At 46.5% G+C, this 18,024-nt stretch overlaps 1 protein-coding gene and 1 pseudogene across 4 annotated transcripts in view; one reads left to right on the top strand and one right to left on the bottom strand.

Moving 5' to 3' along the window:
* EXOSC7 (exosome component 7) overlaps positions 1-18,024 on the top strand; it is a 29,351-nt gene that overhangs the window by 4,382 nt on the left and 6,945 nt on the right. For 2 of the 3 annotated variants that reach the window (XM_082347500.1, XM_082347501.1), the window contains exons 2-5: positions 3,459-3,560; positions 3,865-3,959; positions 10,660-10,825; positions 15,979-16,049. In XM_082347500.1, coding sequence (XP_082203626.1) covers positions 3,459-3,560; positions 3,865-3,959; positions 10,660-10,825; positions 15,979-16,049 — 434 coding nt within the window. Of the gene's footprint in view, positions 1-3,188; positions 3,250-3,458; positions 3,561-3,864; positions 3,960-10,659; positions 10,826-15,978; positions 16,050-18,024 lie in introns of those variants that run through there. The other variant, XM_082347502.1, reaches the window with a different exon arrangement.
* LOC309607393 (small ribosomal subunit protein uS19 pseudogene) overlaps positions 10,837-18,024 on the bottom strand; it is a 48,259-nt pseudogene continuing 41,071 nt past the window's right edge. Inside the window, exon 4 of the transcript XR_014249664.1 lies at positions 10,837-10,965. The product of XR_014249664.1 is annotated as a small ribosomal subunit protein uS19 pseudogene (transcript). The remainder of the gene's footprint in view (positions 10,966-18,024) is intronic.

Genomic DNA, 18,024 nt, shown 5'->3' with positions numbered 1-18,024 from the left:
CTGGAAAGGGAAATTTGTAGCTTTTTTGTTTATCTCTTACTTGTCACCCGAGCCTTCCTGACTGAGCCTTCCCCAGGGGGGCAGAGACTGATTTAAAGGCTGGAAAGGCAAGCTCTGGTGAGGCCCCGTTTTCTGACACCCCTCCAGCTGCATTTTGGAACAGTGGGTTGTCACTCCAAAGGGTTGTGACTAGAGTGAGTGGTAATTTAAAGCAAGAGTGGGAAGCCCTGTAGCCTTGCGGCCTCCCTGCTTTCACAGTCGTCATCACCATCATTAGGACGAACTGGTATAGCCAGCCAGTTCGTCCTTTGAGGGAGGCCTGTGCTGCCTCCTTTGCACAGTGAAGAGACTCTTTAGAATGCAGGAGACTGTGTGGAATTGGGGTTAAGAGCTCTGGCTTGGAATTCAAGTGCTATTTACTGGCTGTGACGTTGGGCCAGCCATTTAGCATCTTTCAACCTGATCCCCATTTGTAAAATGGAATGAAAATTTGCTCTCTTACATTATAGGGTTATTGCGAGGATTCAACATGTTAACTGTATAGTGTTCCTAGCACATTATCTGGTAGACAGTAAATGCACATTCAATGATAGCTACTATTAGTTCTTGCAAATAGTTGTGGCTCTTTTAATTTATAGATCCACAGAATTAGAGAAGCACCTTTGAGGCCGTCTAATTCAATCTCTACATCTACAAATGAGGAAATTAGTCTAGAGGGGAAGGGTTAGGGTTAGGGTTAGTCCTAGGTCAAGCAGCTAGTTAATGGCAGGACCAGGCCTGGAGGCCATGACTGATGCTCCTAGTGATTGCTCACACTTGTGCCATGCCTACAATCCACCAAGGACTCATCGTAAGTGCTATTTCTGGGCCAGGTGTTCACTTCCCAGCAGGGCACACCTGGGGGACAGGGCAAGCCGAGATTGACCTAGGATGCTTTCATGTGGGTAGGCGTGGGTGGGCTTGTGAAGAGACACAGTTATATAGTTTTGGGATCCTCCAGGGAAGAGAACTCACTCTGTAGAGTTCAGGAGACTCATTCTCCTAGACTTGAAATTCTGTTGCTTTTCGAGAACATGTCTCCCCAGGCTTCAGATAGGGATTGCCTCCAGGGAGGGGATGGCTGGGAGTCGACTGGCTGCAAAAGGACTTCAACCTGATTTAGGATGTTTATTTTCTCTCCTTTAACTGGAGTTTAAAGAGTGAAAGGGTTGAAACAAACACGACAGATGGTAGTAGTTGGTACTGTGTGGTGAGAGTATTCAGTGTTTTCCTTTTCTGTATTTTAATTTCTCAAAATAAAAAAGTCAATCAGATATGCAGTGAGCCAAGCAGTTTAAAGATAAATTTCTGACAGATACATACTTCAGAACAGTGGTGGTTTGTTTGTTTGGTTTTGGTTTGTTTGTTTGGTTTTTGTTTTTAACATTTTGAGGAGCATTAATCCCTTTGAGAATCTGATGAGGCTAATGATTTTTTTGCTGAAAGAAAGAGCTTTCAAAAAATGTTTACAGAGAATGAGGACAATCTCTATGAGCTGATGTGGAGTGATTTCCTGCATATGTATTGTTAATTGTTTAAAAAAAGAAGCTACGTGTAAAAGAGTATCTGTAGTATGCCATATTTTATATAAGAAAATAAGGGATATTAAAAATACTCTTATCTGTTCATTTGTGCAAAGGAAGTACATGAACGATGGACTGGGAACTAAAGAGATTGTCTACCTGCCTGGAGCTGGTGGGAAGGGGGTAGGAAGGCGGGGGGGATGAAAATAGGGATGAGGGGTGAGTGACATTTCTCTGATCACACCTTTTCTGATAGCTTTGACTCTTAGAGCCCTGGTGATAGTAATTAAAAGTAGCCAGGATGTGGGGGACCCAAAATGGAACCCCAGCAGTTACAAATGAACTGACAGGGGTACAGATGAGTAACAGAGGCACAGGAAGGATGCGGAAAGACAACTGGAAACAGTATTTTGAGTGGGTGCTGTAAGGCTAAAGACAAAAAGAACTCTACACAAATACTCTATTAGTAAATTTGTTTTTCACAGGGGTATGGCGTAGTAATTCTGAAACGACTTTATATATATACAGAGATTTAACAAATACATAAATACATTGTAGATAATGAGAGCCAGGTTTCTCCCTGTCTGAGAAAGAAGTTACAAATAAGACAAGGAGGTAGGTTAGAACCAACTCTCAGTATGAACACATGACTTTTTAACAGATACGTGGATAGATACAGAAATAAATATAGGTGTGTGTATGTGTGTGGGTTAGTACACATACGTATATTTTCTAGCACTATTCTACTGAGACGATCTAGAAGCAATGATACCCCAGTAGCAGTGAACCTACTTAGCACCCAGATCCTGGTTTTTAAGTACTATTCTGCAATGAAAGGAACCAGGGCTCCTTGGAAAAAGGGCTGATCCCAGGGCTGGGGCAAGTAAAATACAAGTGGCTGGAACACCTTGTGTTGTCAGAAGTAAAGAAGTACTCAGAAGAGATTGGAGACATGTTGAGAGAATGCAAGAACCAACCCAAAGGAGCTCCCAGTGGCCAAATCTGGGACACTCTGAGCAACAAGATAAATAATGGAAGTACTGGATTACAACCACAGCATAAAATAGTTATCTATGAGCTATACCGATAGAAGTAAATAATTGAGGAAGTAAATAACTGGGGATAAGGCCAGGCAGTACGTAGACCACCCTGAAACCCATCCTCTGTAGCAGGGGTTGGCAAACTTTTCCTGTGAAGGACTAAATAGTAATGATCTGGGGGCTGCAGGTCATGTGGTCTCTATCTCAACCCCTCAGCTCTGCTGCTGTGGTATGAGAGCAGCCACAGAATACCTGAGCGAGCGGGCACGGCTGCGTTCCAGTAGAACAGCTTATGAAAACAGGCGGCCCGCAGGCCTAACTTTGTTGATCCTGTTCTAGAGAATGCCTGTTTTAGAAGATCTTTTAGAAGATACCAGTTAGTTGTTTTTAGCTGTTTACAGACTAGATCTGATTGGGTTTGGGGGGTCGGAGGGCTACAGCCAAGACAGTTGTACCTGTAGCTCTGACATCCGTACTTCTTGTGACTTCAGAATTGCAGATTTGGAAAGAGACAGCTTTTATTTTGTCTGTTCAGATCTTGTTTGTGTGTGCCTGTTCTGTATAGTGGTACGTAGTTTGGACTTTGCGCTCCGACAGACCTGGGATGGAAGCTGAGCTTTGCTGTCCCTAGCTGTGGGACCTTGGACGTGAGTCGCTTAACTTCTCTGAGTCTCCATTTCCTCATTTGTAAAATAGTAATGTTATTACCTATGAGGACAGAATTTTTGAATGAATCACTAAGAGAAAAGGAGTTGTTGTACCACATATTTCTCTGTGGGGGGAAGGGATTGAGTCAGTTGAAGAGTCTGTTAGAGGTTTAGGATTATAACCTTAGGATTTTGATTGTTGCACTCAGGAAGACCTCCGCATGGATGGCCGTGGCTGTGAAGACTACCGATGTGTTGAAGTGGAAACTGACGTGGTGTCCAACACCAGTGGGTCTGCCAGAGTCAAACTGGTGAGTACTGTGGCCACAGTCTGTACCCAGGTGGAGGAATGGGTAGGCTCTGGGGAACTAGTTGCAGGCCCATCTGGGCTTTTGGAGTGCATATTGTTCCAGGGGAAATCTAAGACCCAAGCCAGACTCTGGGAGGGGGTCTATATACATCTGAAGGACCCCTCACCTTCTCAAAGGGCCACTTTCCAAGTCCCAGCACTGATGCTAAGCGAGTGCCCTGGAGGTGTATGTCTGGGAGAGGAGGGTGTGGTTGGGTGCCTGGCTGCCTGCCCCGAGTGAGGACCCTTCTTGCATGTGTCTGCAGGGTCACACAGACATTTTGGTGGGAGTGAAAGCAGAAATGGGGACGCCGAAGCTGGAGAAGCCAAATGAAGGTTACCTGGAGTTCTTTGTTGACTGGTCAGTGCTCTGCAGATGTTTTTAAAGAAAAATGATTTAGAAGATAGAAGATTCAGAGAATGAACCTCTGGTTTCTTGTTGAGCCCACTCTTATTTTGTATTTAATCATCATTCACCAGCCGGCAGGTATTTACTGAGTTCTCCTGTGTGCCAGGCACGGGGAAATGTGAAAGGAGGCCTTGGCTCAGGTCCTGCCCTTGTCCTAATCAGCTGGCCCTCGCTGCGCTTCATTCTCCCTGTCTGAACAAGGAGGGTGTCTGCCAGGCAGCCCAGCACATGGTAGTTGTGAGAGTCAAATTAAATGATGTCCTGTTTCTCTTCCTGCTCTAGTTTTGCAGAAGACTTTTCACGACTTGCTTGGCAGAGCAGGGACTAGGGCCAGCCAAGCAGCCTGACAGGCCGAGGGGGTGGCAGCTGGGCAGGCAGTGTGGGTACTGGGAAAAGCAGAGACTCCGCAGTCTCCGCAGCCAGCCAGCCAGCCTTGTTGCTGGCTTCCTTCCCTGGCTAGCTGTGTGACCTCAGGTTAGTTACTCAGTCCCTCTGTGCCTAAATTTCTTTATCTAAAAAATTGAGATGATAATACTGTTGTGATGATGAGGAAGCAAAGTAATGAAAATAGAGCGAGCATCCAGCACAGTGACTGGTTCAGTGGGCTTTCAAAAGTGTTCTTTCTCTCCCTCGTGTTACCTCCCCTTCTAGGGGTTGGGGCTTTTTATCGGGTTGCCAGCCCAGTCTCATCTTCTATCTGGAACTCCTCTTCTAGCTAGGTGGTGACAGCAGACCTTCTTGAGGTGGGTAAGGCTCTATCGGCTCACGCTAGGTGCAGGTATGTAATATTGGTACTTTACTGGGAGGGGTGGCAAGACCACTCCCCCCATTCAAACATTTCCTGAAAGGACTCACAGGACTTAGCATAGAGCATGGAGTTGTACTCAGAGCTATGATTATCACAGAAATGCAGCAACACGTGTGTGATGATTCTGCCTAAGAAAACCCATTAGAGACTCAGCACCCAAGATTTTGATTGGGGCTGGTCACATAGGCACCCTCTGCTTTACACATACCAAAGTTCCAGACTCCCAGAAGGAAAGCAGGTGTTTAGCATAAACCACGTTATTTGCACAGTCTAGGCACAGGAGACCCAGTTTACTGTTGACTGAGTCCACTCTGAGAGCCAAGTGCCCAGATGCCAGCGGAGGACCAACCTTGCAAGCAGACCCTTCTAAAGGTAGCAGCCTTGCACCTGCAATGTCAGCCCTTTTCTGCAAAGATGCTAACCCACATTTGCACAGCGAGTTACAGTCTTCCAGTCTTCACTTCCAGACACAGAAGTTGATCCTCACAACACTCCTGTGAGAGAGATGACAAAAGGGGTTCAGAGAGGGTAAGTGACTTTCCTGGGGTCACACAGCTAGTAATGCCAGCTCAGGTCTATCCAGTGCTGAGTCTTTGCTCTTTCTACTTCATGTAGCCTGCAGGAGCCAGCTTTAGAGGGATATCCTGCTTAGAGTTTTCAGAATGTGCCTGCATTCATCTTTCTGGCCAGTTTTCCTTCCAGCCCATCCCTGCCCTGGCCCTGGCCCCCCCAGAGCAGTCTCCTCTTGGTTCTGCCCAGCTGCTCTCAGCAGTCTGAGTTGTCCAGTGGAATCGGCCCATCCTTTAAGTTGCTGTGCATGATGGTGAACTTGTTAAGGCCTCCAACTTATCCTTTCCTTTGCTCGTGGAGGAAGAAATAAATGCCTCTCCTGCCTTGATCTGCCTGATTCGGTGCAGTAAGCAGTCACTGAGGAGCAGACGCCACGTGTTAGGGGCTGTAATTTGCTTTCCTTTTCTTCCTCTTCATTATCCTTCTGCCTCATTCATCTTAGGCAGACCAAAGGCAGTCAGCCCAGCCACACCAAAGAGAGGGTGTTGCACTCAGATGGTTGGTATAGGAGACACGTTTCATTGTGGCTCTGTGTCTGAACATGACTCCAGTTAGCCTGCTGCTCTTGTCCCTTTCTTGTCCCAGCTGTAAGAGGGTGGCTCCAGGGTGAGAGGAGCCTTTGAGCTGCCTCTTCCCAAGATCTGGCTTCTAGAAGTAAACCTCTGTCTCCTGGCTGAGAGTGGCTGCCTGCCGGTCTCTTTTCCCCGTTTGTAAGTCTCAAGAGAACCTCACCAGGCCCAGAAACTCCATTTCCCAGGGAGTTCTCCTGAGTCTGTTTCTCCAGGTGGCACCCTTCGGTGTCTTTAAGTGGCTCAGTGTGATCAGCCCAGCGGGTAGAATCACCATGAGAATTCATAAAACCCCATTTTCCTGCAAAGAAGAGCGAGGTTACCAAGCACCACTGGCTGCCACCTTTATCAGAACCTCATTTGCATATTCAAGGAGCAACTCATAATTGTGTAAACAAATAAACCCCTTTATTTCAATCCAATGAATAGGAATGGCTTCTGGGCACCTGTGGCTATGCCCAGCCATAAGGGTGCTGCCCCCAACCCCATCCGGGCCCCAGGCGTGGGGCCTCTGCTGGAGAGCTCAAGGCATGCACCCATCCACAGGCTGAAACAGAGTTGTTACCCAGTGGGAGGAAAGTAATTGGGGGGGGGGGCCCCTGCCTGACTGAGCCCAGCTTGACTTAACTACTTACTAGCAACTTTCATGTTTTAATTATTTAAATTACCAGTGGTAATTACCAGAGAGGTCACAGAAAACGAATTGCTTTTCTGCTAATTCCTTCTACTTCTATTTGTCTACCTGGAATAATATATGGAGCCTGGGGTAGACACCTTCTCCCACCCCAGTGATTTTCCCTGGGTCTTAGAAATGATGCCCTTAGGAAAGGGTACCCATGACACAGACCCTGATCCCCATACCAGTGGAGGAGGAAAACCTTGGGGTTCCTGAGATCTGCTCCAGAGATGCCTGGCAGCACTTTGACTAAACTGGGAGCACACTCGGACCTTCTAACTCCTGTCTCTATGTCCTTGTTTTGTTAGTTGTAGCCTGAGAATAGGCCATTTTAAATAAGAAGCTTGAAACTTTGGGAAAAGATGGTTTCCATCTAAAGCCCAGAAGGTAAGAATTTAGTGAGCTGGTGTTTCACTCTGGTTACCACCAGGTGGCAGACCATCAAGTCACTTCTTGGCTCTCTGGCCACCATGTTCATGGGTTTAGGAGCTGTGTTTGGTCTCTCAGAGAGGCTGCGGGTTGTAACTGGAGGAGGTGAGGAGAACACGTTTCGTTCATAGACATTTCAGCGTGCCCGGCACTTGTCACTTCTCTGGGATCTCAACTACTTTTAAATGTGACCACTTGTTTTTTTTCACTAATGTTGAACTGGAAGCTTCAAGCCCTGAATTGGTGGGTGGAGCCACTTGATCTCTGTTCCTTACCTACTTCATGCTGCTTGAAGGGGGCACCATTCTCGGCTGAAGGGCTGGGGGTGGGGGCAAAGCAGAGAGGCAACCTGCAGAAGTTATTTGAGGTTCGCTGTGCTCTGAAAGTCTCCAGAGCGAACGATATAATTCTCCCAGGAACTTCAAACAAGGGCTTACGATGAAACACTCAGAATGTGCCACTGTTCCCATACCCATTTATAGGGAAGCTTTTGCAGGCTCAGAAGTGAGCACGTGTGCTCCCTGAGGAACTGGGACCTACCCGGGGGCTAGATGACTAGAGGGATAAGGCCCGGAGTCATCCCTGGCCCAGGTACCTACTAAATCACTTTTTCTGCCGTGGGCCTGGCCTGGCCTGGCTGTAAGGCTTCACAGATTTGCAGGCTAGATTTGCAGGCAAGGGAAACAACAATGGGCCTAGTATCTGAAGTCCTGTTCCAGGTAGACATGGCCTTGATCTCAGCCTAATCCAGTTAAACCAGAGATGTGCCAAGCAGGAGGAGCACAGTGGAGGTGATAAGTCAGGAGGTTGGAGAACTGGGAGGGGCAGCGTTCCCAGGATTTTTATGTTTATCCAGCGCAATAAGCGATTTCCCAACAGCCCTGGAAGAGGGGCTGGGTCATACTTTATGAAGGATCTGAATTGGTTTTGGTAATTGTAATTATAGAAACCACTTGTTTTATGCCAAAAACAAACAAACAAACAAAAAAAACAAACCCAAGTATATATTCCTCTACTGAAAGAATATATTGTGATGCCTGTGAACAGGAGGCTAGGATTACCAGCCTGCATTCTCTCGCTCTCTTTTTTTACTTGGCACTTAATAGAGAAGCTTTTTATTTAGGACTCCCTTGGTCTGCATTCGTTGACTCCAACATTTGTGGCCTAGTAATAAGTCCCAAGACCAGAGCACCCATTCATTACCTTGAGGCATAAGACAGACCCAAGGAGCGCTAACCTGACTAATGTTAGGCTACAAGCCAAGCATGCTGAATTACACATTCAGGGAGAGTCCAGAGCAGGAGCTTTCCGTAGTCTCATGAGCATCTAAACCTTCCTTTCTCTGGCCACCAGCTATGCTGAAAGAGTTAACCTGTATTTTAAAAAGGAAAAAAAAGAGAAACCTTTTAAAATGGGAAAATTTTCCACTTTAAACCAGCCCAGTGTCAAAAACAACCAATGGGGGGTGGTTTTGTAGGTAGATTATTGGCCTGGGAAGTTCTTAAACCATCCCTTCGGGCTGTAAAAGCGTTTAGTGCGTCAATCCCCAGTAATTAGTCCCTCCCAGAAGGATGTGGCCCACTGTAATCAGGGAAAGGTCAACATTTTAAGCATAAGCATCTCTGCCTGGATTTGTTTACACAGTGGTCTATTTAGATGCATTGTTTTTTTTTTATAAATTTATTTATTTATTTTTGGCTGCATTGGTGGTTGTTTTTTTTTTAATTAATTAATTTATTTTTGGCTGTGTTGGGTCTTCGTTTCTGTGCGAGGGCTTTCTCCAGCTGCGGCAAGCGGGGGCCACTCCTCATTGTGGTGCGCGGGCCTCTCACTGTTGTGGCCTCTCTTGTTGAGGGGCACAGGCTCCAGATGCGCAGGCTCAGCAGTTGTGGCTCATGGGCCTAGTTGCTCCGCGGCATGTGGGATCTTCCCAGACCAGGGCTCGAACCCGCGTCCCCTGCACTGGCAGGCAGATTCTCAACCACTGCGCCACCAGGGAAGCCCTAGATGTGTTTTTAAACACTTAAAAGATGGGACTTAATATTAATGGCTTAGCGTTTAAATTAGAAACATGTTGTCTTTTGCTAGCCGTGCAAAATAATGAACTTGGTCTCTAGTGACTTGATTATTTTACCATAAATGAGCTTCTTTTCATGGCTCAGTGCCCGAGTCTGGCAGAGGCAGTGAGGGAACAGTGAGGTTGCTATGACAGTAATGAAGTTTCTCATACAGGTTTTAAATTGGGGTTCTGCTGGCTCGTAGTAGTAAGGGAAGACTATGAGAGTAGCAAAGTTATTATACAACGATACACTCTCATTGTTTTAGGATTCATCTTACATCTATATTAGAATGGACCAGACAAAAGGGACACTTAAATATATTAGGTGAGGTTTCTTTCAGCATTACACAAACGGGGTGGGTACAGCCTTGAGCCTTCACATAGGTTTTGCTTTGCCTGGAATCCCCTTGCGTGTCTATGGTCTGACCAGCTTCTACTCATCTTCAGGTTCAAGGCCTCCTATAACCCTCAACACTGGTTGACATCCCTATTGACCCCGCACTCCTCCTGTTTGCCCACTATCATGTGACTCCCCCCAGCAGTTGGAATTGCTGACTTAGGGTCTGCATCTGCCTTGCTCAGTCTCTAGGTCTCCAGTGCCTAGCTTAGGGCCTGGGACCTTCCAGGTGGATGAGTGGATGGACAGATGGATGGGGACCAGAAAGCTTCAGTATGTGATTTTGTAGAGACCATACTGAAATAACTGATTTCTTGTCTTTCTAGGCCTTATTTATTACAATAAAATGATTACTGGAATGTTTATATGTCTCACAAGTGTATTAAGGATTTGTTTTCATTAAGCCAGAACCCTCAAAAATTTCCTGTTAAACACTTTGAGTAGTGCTTAGGGTGGCAAATGTCGATGCTTGTTCATTCTTTGCTGAGGTGATTTGGTATAAAATTGAAGAGGCTAAAAAGGAAAAAGTTTTCTCTAGAAAAATAAAGTAAAAGAGAGAACCTAATATTTAAATCAGCCAACAGTCTTATTTTCCTGCTTTTCAGTACCATGATAATCTAAAGTTAATGACATAACTCTGGCATACTGTTATATATATATCTTCTGAATCATTCCAGGAAAGTTATTGTACCTACATTGTGGTTTTTGTTTTGAGAGTATCATATCATCATCTAGGGATGGTGTATATAATGTAACCCCTCTGTAGGCCGGACTGATTCTCTAGGCCTCTCTGGGCCTGCCAGAGAAGAGTCTTTATTATACCCTCAAGATACGAGTGTTCATTATTACTGGCTGAGGTTCATCTTACCAGCGTTCTTGTTTCTCTTTGGATAAATACGGCTTCTGTAGAAGTCAGTGGGAACTCCCAGCACACACACTGACACATCCAGGACACAGTCCTGGCCTGGCTCATTGTGTGTGTCTGGAGGCTGGAAAAGTGTCAGATGTATCCTTTCCTCATTTCAGTGACTTTCCTCATAGTGCTGGTTCTTCCAGCATCCCCCAGGGAAACTGGAACAAAGCCTGCCCTTTTGCTCGTTGCATTCGACAAGACTCACGCCTTTTCTGTTGCCCTTCTGTATAGTTCAGCCAACGCTGCCCCTGAATTTGAAGGTCGGGGAGGTGATGACCTTGGCACAGAGATTGCTAACACCCTCTACCGGATATTTAACAACAAGAGCAGCGTCGACCTGAAGTCCCTGTGCATTAATCCTCGGGAGCACTGCTGGATTCTCTACGTGGATGTGCTAGTAAGTATCACATTGCTGTACTGGCCATACTCTACCTTTGTTGGAAACCAATTGGCCTACTTTCCTCCCACTGCTTTTTCCGTCTTCAGTTGGATGCTTTCAATTTCCGGGGTGAGGTTAGTTGGGAAAAGATTGGTCTCCTGTAATAATTTTTAAATTAAATACAACATAGTAGTGCACGTATAATGCCATCCTACAGTAAAGTTACAGTCATATCATGGTAGCACCTAAAATTATCCACAGAGGCTGTCAGGGAAGAAGAAAACAAGAGATGCTCTCTAGATGGTGCCAACCGGAGTTGATGGGCAGAGTTTAGACAAGAAGGATAATGGAAAGATGATGAGCTCTTTACATGCATTTTCATGTAACCCTTACAAATGTTTTGTGAGTGGGCACTTGTTTTCCCCATTTATAAGTGAGGGAACTAAGACACAGAGAGGTCAAGTAACTAGCCCAGGAGGTCTCAGCTTGTGAGTAGCGGTACTGGGCCTCAAAGCCAGGTCTTTTTAGTGCCAGAGCTGGCTCGTGACCTCACCAAGCCATCCTCCCTCGAAAACACCCTGTAGCCCAGCTACTCTGAGTCCCTCGTTTCCCCAGTGAGGCCCCTGAGGCCCTGCCTCCTCCCTCCTCCAGAGACTGCACCTGCAGGAGTCTTTCTAGTCTAGCCCTCCATTTCCTTCCTGGTGCTTCCCTCCCAAATACTCGTCTGCCCAGTTTTTGGCACTTGGCAGTAACTTTTCTTACAGCTGTGATTAATTTTGCCAGTCTCTTGTTCATGTACAGGCTCTTGTTGGGTCTATTTTATTCCTTTTCATTTAATTTTATGAACCTTGAGATTAGTGGCTACATCTTCCACTTCATATTGAGGGCACAGGGCTAAGCCAGTGACCAAACAGGTTCTTTAATGAATCTGAAGATAAAGCCCATCTTGTGGACTGATAGTGAACTTCATGCAAGGAACAGCCCAGCTGTCTCTAATTGTCGGCCCTGCATGAAACAGGGCGGGGCTTTCTGGATACTTTTAAATTAATTTGATAATAGATGGGCACAGCTAACCAAAAGAGAGCAGTGCTTACCATTGTCTAGCAGGTTAGGGCTGTTCTGAATGCTGATGCTAATGGGTAAAAATAATGAAATTACAAGTCCATTTGCTTTTTCTCATCTCTGGTAAGCAGGATGTATTTGTAGTTTGATTCCTACCAAGCAGGTAGTTTTACACGTCCTGGTTTTGAGGAGGCGGGAACTGGCAGCCTACAGTCATTACCGATAAGAGGCAGGCTTCATAGCTGCCCAGGGAGGTGCAGCCCTGCACACTTGTGGTTTGGTAGGAGGCTGGCCCAGTGAGGGGGCCTGATTCAGGCAAGAAGCCTGTTCTCTCAGTGCAGGCTCTTGAAAAACTGGTGAACATCATAGGGACGTTATCTCAGCTTAGAACCAGCATGCTTCTTCCATGAGCAGGGATATATGGTGAGCAGGAGTGTCTCGGGTGCATTGTGTCTTGGTCACCTGCAGGCCATTCTTTCTTTTCTTTCCTTCTTTTTTTTTTTTAATTTTTGGCCACACCCTGCAGCAGGTGGGACCTTAGTTCCCTGGCCAGGGATTGAACCCACGCCCCCTGCAGTGGAAGGCAGAGTCTTAACCACTGGACTGCCAGGGAAGTCCCAGGCCTTTGTTTTTAAGACTTTTTGCATTTGGATTTCTTCTCTAATATTTTTTTAAAGGTTTCACTTATTTTGGAAGAAGATGTGAGCTTTTGAAATGTTGTCATCTTCAGAAAAGTTTTTAATGAATCAGAAAAGCATTTTAAAAATTATATTATTAATGAGGTAGATCACTTTTTATCATTCACATAATTGCTTTCAGCCTTGGTGGGAACGTACTTCATGCATGTGAGGTAGGAGATAGGCTTTTGTTTGGGGAGTAAGTTTTTGTCCTACATCTAAAAATACATTGGATACATTGAGTCCATGTTTGAAGCAAGATGGTGGAAATCCAGTCCTGTCACTGGGATTGCAAAAGATGAATCTCCTGTGACTTATTTTTACCAACTGGTCTGCGTAGTCCTCAGGCAGAGCCCATCTTTCAAACAAATATTCACTGGGCAGCCTTCCATGCTTTCATACTTTTATTGCAGGCACAATTACTTGAAACCTATTATAGTCAGATGATCCACCTGTTTCCAGTATTGGTTTTTTCCCCAATTGCATTATTTTATGAGTAGAAATTTACCATCATGGAAACTTCATTCATCTTTGCTCTTCACAGTTCTTTAATGGCATACTTTTTACCCCAAGTGGGATAGCTTTGGACTTCATTGCACTGACGGCGTACAGGCGACCTTTGGTGGGGAGGTGGGTCACAAGGCTTGTCTTGCGAGGGGCCCCAGGAGTGGTGATGAGACCCGCATGCGGTCTGTGGCACTGCGCATGGGAGGGAAGGTGGAGTGGAGGAGCCATTGCAGCACCGGCAGTGGCTGTGTGTGGTGCCAGGAGGTGCTCAACATGGGTGTCTGAGAGGACAGTGGGGGGAAACCCAGGAGGAGCAGGATTTCTGTGGGGAGGCAGGTTTTCTACTTGGCACACTGTACCTCCTAGCAGTATGGTTTGGAGGTGTACCTTATGAAAAGAAGAGGCTAACAGAATAAGTTGTCCTGTTCCCCTAAAAGAGCCACTGTAGTATTTGTGCATCTGACGGGAGGTGCATCTGTGACCAAGTGTGTCTTCCTTCCCCTTCCCCAGCTCTGCTCCTGCCGCACCTCTGTTACAGGAGGGGTTTTCTCCTCAGTGAAGGTGGACACCTATGACCTCTCCGGGACCACAGTCCCGTCTCTCTGTAACACTAGTTGTCTGGCACCTCCCCGTTTCCTCCCAGCTCGAGTAGGCCTGTTCAGACAGCCCAGTCAGGCTGCTTTGGGTCTCCACATCCCCCCGACTCTCCCCCTGCTTCTTGGCTGTGCCACTGTGTTTAGCAGAAAGATTCTAGCTAGCCTGGGCCTGCTTGGCAGCAAGAGAGGAAGGTAGGGTCTCTGAGCACCTCTTATGTGCCAGGGATGTAGGGATGTGATCTCATTTAGTCCTCATGGCCACCCTATAGAGAAGCATGGCTTTGCTTCACTGAGGGGGAAACCGAAGCTCGGAGGACACCTGGCCAGCAAGTGGCTGAGAAGAGTGTCAGACGCACGCTGCCCGGCCTGGGTTCCTTGTCGTGCGGTACCCTGTGAGGAGCCAGGCAGGCAAGCTGAGGCCTGGAGTTGGGTGCCTGCCCTTCGGGGGCCCCTGAGCAGATACTTAGGGTTCAGCATTCCGCCCTCTCGATTTCATCTTTTGGTGATAAGCCAGAATGTTGAAAACCAATGTTTGTGTCCGGCCTTAACGGGACGTGGTGCTGGACAGTAGAAAGAGCTCTGACTGGCCGTCAGGCCCCTGAGCCCACCTGTCAGGGAAGGGTTGGCTGAGGTGCTCTCCAAGTCCTCTCCAGCTTGGAGGCTTCACAGCTGCTAGAGCAGACGTCAGCATTTATCTAGCACTTTCCTTGCATAAAGCAGATACTGTGGACAGCAGAGTGTAAAACGGTGGTCTTCACCCCTGGCCAGTCATCAGGACCACCTAGGACCTGGAGTAAAATGCAGTTTCCAGGGCCTCACCCTGCATTGTTAATAAGCTCCCTGACCCCACATAGCCAGGGTTAGGAACCTGGGCTGTCAACAGTGAAGATGGAGAACATGCAGATGCACTCAGACAGTCTGTGAGGACAACAATGGGAAGATGAAAGAGCAAATTGGTATTTATCTTAAAACACTTAGCTGACGCCTACTATGTGCCAGACACACTTCTGAGGGCTTTACAGATACTAAGTTGTTCAACACTTCTGGGAGATAGTGTGGCTTTCACCCTCCATGAGGCCCAGAGATGTTAGGTCCCACCCCGGGTTATTCAGTTACCCAGCAAAGATAGGAATCAAACCAGACTGTCTGGCGCAAGAGTCTAGCAAGAGGTGGGGGCCATGCTGTAGTCTGTACTTGAACCAGGGTACAGGAGAGCTAGTCCAGTTGCTAGACAAACAAGCTGCAGTTACAAAGCCAGTTGGTAATACAGGCTGGGGGATCATACTCTAATAAGCAGTATTTATACCAGGCTGTAGGAAAGATGGTGTCTGCACTGGAGGTTTGCCCAGAAAGCTTAAAGATGGGAATTAGAGTTTGCACTGCATATGAATGAAGTGCATGAGACGTGCCAGGTATGATTGTTGATTCTTACTAGAGTTTGGAAGGCCTGGGTTTAGGGCCTGCCTGTCTTCCATAAATAATCACCAGGTTCCTCCTTCCTAGCAGCCCTTCCTCCTGGGCTCTGAAGATAAAGGAATGAACAAAACCAACAGGGTCCAGCCTCACGAGTTGACAGTTCAGATGAAGAGGAGATAGACTCTAAACAAACGCACATGGAAGTACACAACTTTTCTTTCTACATGTGACTTCCTCTCCTCTCTTCCTGTTGGCTTTATTCCATAACTCAGGCCAAGGTTTCTTTAAAATAAGGAAGAAGGATGTGTTGCCTTCTTCTTAATAATGTGCTGTAACCCTTCCTGTTGAATGAGCACACGAGTACAGTCAACACTTTTGCTCATGGGCAAAAACGTGTGAAAGACCTTAGTTGTTACTATGCTTAATGTAGAACAGGGAGTGTTAGGTGTTTGAGCATCAGATGTACATTGGTAATTACGTGCAGTAGTAACTGCACTAATCAACATGGCCCTGGTGGCAGCTGCAGCATCAGTGGCCACCATTTTTTACTTGTTTAGAGGCCAGGCATATGTTAGCAAAGATGAGAGTAACACTTGCCAAGTGCAACTGAGAGTTACCTGGGGCAAAACGCAGGTGATGAGTTCCTCCTTCAGTGCAGGCCTGACTGGCTGAGGAGCTGCACCACAGGCTGAGGCCTCTGAGTGCTGGTACCACAGCCAGGGCAACAAGGCAGCGCCTGCGGTTAGGGTGAAGACCCAGTGTGTGTCAGTGAGCCAGGAGAGCAGCCACGCGTTCTTGTCTTTATAAACATTTGGTTGGCACTTCTCAGGAACCAGTGTCCTTTACTTGGGATAATAATTAAAGTAAGAAATGATGCTACCTTCTTCTCCCCCTCACTCCCTGTCTCCCTTAGCTGCTGGAATGTGGTGGAAATTTGTTTGATGCCATCTCCATTGCTGTAAAGGCTGCGCTCTTCAATACAAGGTACGCCTTCCTGGAAACAGCCCCCTGGGCCCGTGGAGAACCTGAGCAGACACCTGTGATGGGCCACTGAGGGCACTGCTACTGAAGCTCGTAGGAGAAGATAACAAGGGGTTTCAGCATTGACAATGGTGGTATTTAATTTTAAGCTTCAGAAAACAGATTTTATAAGTTATAACTAAATATATTTCTGTATTTATTTTTTTGGATTATTATTTTCATAAGTAAACATGTACCATATAGAAAAACATTAGAAAACTACAGAGCAGCAAAAAGAGTAGAAACCAGAGACACAGTCAGTTGTCCAAATACTGTCACTAGATAAAGCTCCACGGAGACAGGGGTTTTGCCTGTTTTGTACTCTGCTGTCTCCCCAGCACCATAAACAGTGCCTGACACATACTCCTTGATTGGACACGTGCATGTTCTCAAAGCAGGGTAGCAGCCTGCTGTTTGGTTTAAGTTAAGAGCAGGAAATGATGATGCCAGTGTGGTTCAGCTTCCCAGACAGGCTGTGTAGCAGAGGACATGGCACTAAGCTTTCTTGGAGTTGACATTCCCTCTGACTGTTTGATGACACGGCCTTTTCCTTCTCTATGCGCAAGGTTCTTTGAGGAAAGTCTGCAGCATTTGAAACTAAGTATGTGGAGGAGGCTGTCCATTCCATGAGAGAGCTTACATTATGGTAATGGAGGGTCCTAGGGTACTTGAAACTGAGGATTAAAACTTCTAGGGATATAGCCTAAGGAATTAATTGGATAAGTGAGCAAAGATATTATTTGAAGATGTTTATCCCAGCTTCTTTGTAGTGATGAGAAGTTGGAAACAACCTGAATGTCCCAACATAGGGGATTGAAATCTACACAGCAGCATATTTAGTATGTCTGTAAATATATATATCCCCAGATGGTCATTGTGGTTATTTTCCAGTGCTCATATCATGGGTGATTTAAAATTTATCTGTATTTTAGAGTTTTTCTGTGGTGAATTTAGACTACTTGCACAATTTAAAACAAAACAAACAAAAACAAAGTTAAATAAATGTAGGTCAGAAATTGCAGGATGGAATATTTGCTGAGAATGAAAGCTATAGAGTCCCTTGACCCTAGCTGTGCCACTAGACTCCTGGCTGACACTAGTCAAGGGTGGGCCTGGCACTTGTGGCCACTGTGAGGGCTCGAGTACCAGATGCCATCAGCAGCAGCCTGGGCTTGGGCTCCGTTGGAGAAGAAAGGAAGTCGCCATCTGTTGTACCTCAAGCCTCAGAAATTACTTCCTGTCTGCCAGCTGGTTTCCATGGGCACCAGGGCAAAAAGGGAGAGTAGGACCAGATGAGGCTGTTTGGCTGTGGGGGAGGTGTTGGGCAAACTGTACATCAGGATGGTAAACCCAGCTGCTCAGGACGGGGAGGACACCTGTCATGGCCATAGCTGCAAGTCTCATTCCCAGAGCAAGAACAGCCCTGCAGGCAGCAAGGGATGGGGACTCGGCAAGGCACTGGGTCCTTCTAGTGTATGGAGAGACCTTTTGTACAGCCAGGGCCTTTTAGAAGGGTAGAGGCCATTCTCTCGACAGTATCCTCTAGCCCTTCTGCTGAACCATATTGTGGCCAGAGGGTTGGGAAGGGGTGTGTCTGTGTGTGTGTACGCTTATTTTTTACTATACCAAAATTCAAACTGGTTACCTGATTTGTTCAAATAGGATATTACTTAGTACTTACACCCTGGGGACCCCTGACATGGAGACTTCATCCAGGGCAGACCCTAGCAGGACTCCTTAGTCCTTGTGGACATTCTCTGGCTGAAACTCCTTTGCTCTGGACGTTGGCTTGTGTAGGGATGGCCAGCAGGCTGAATCATAAGGGGCTTTTGTTAGAGGCACAGGGAAAAGCACCAACACTGTTTCTATAACAGTAGCTGGCTGGACCACCTCTTCCTTCCTGGCTCCACCCCACACTGGAATGAACTGACTTTATGGC

Source organism: Balaenoptera borealis, assembly GCF_965194805.1.
Source record: "Balaenoptera borealis genome assembly, chromosome: 12".
In the NCBI taxonomy this organism is placed as follows: Eukaryota; Metazoa; Chordata; class Mammalia; order Artiodactyla; family Balaenopteridae; genus Balaenoptera; species Balaenoptera borealis.
Note: the sequence above shows the minus strand (reverse complement) of the source record. Positions and strands in the feature narration are given on the sequence as shown.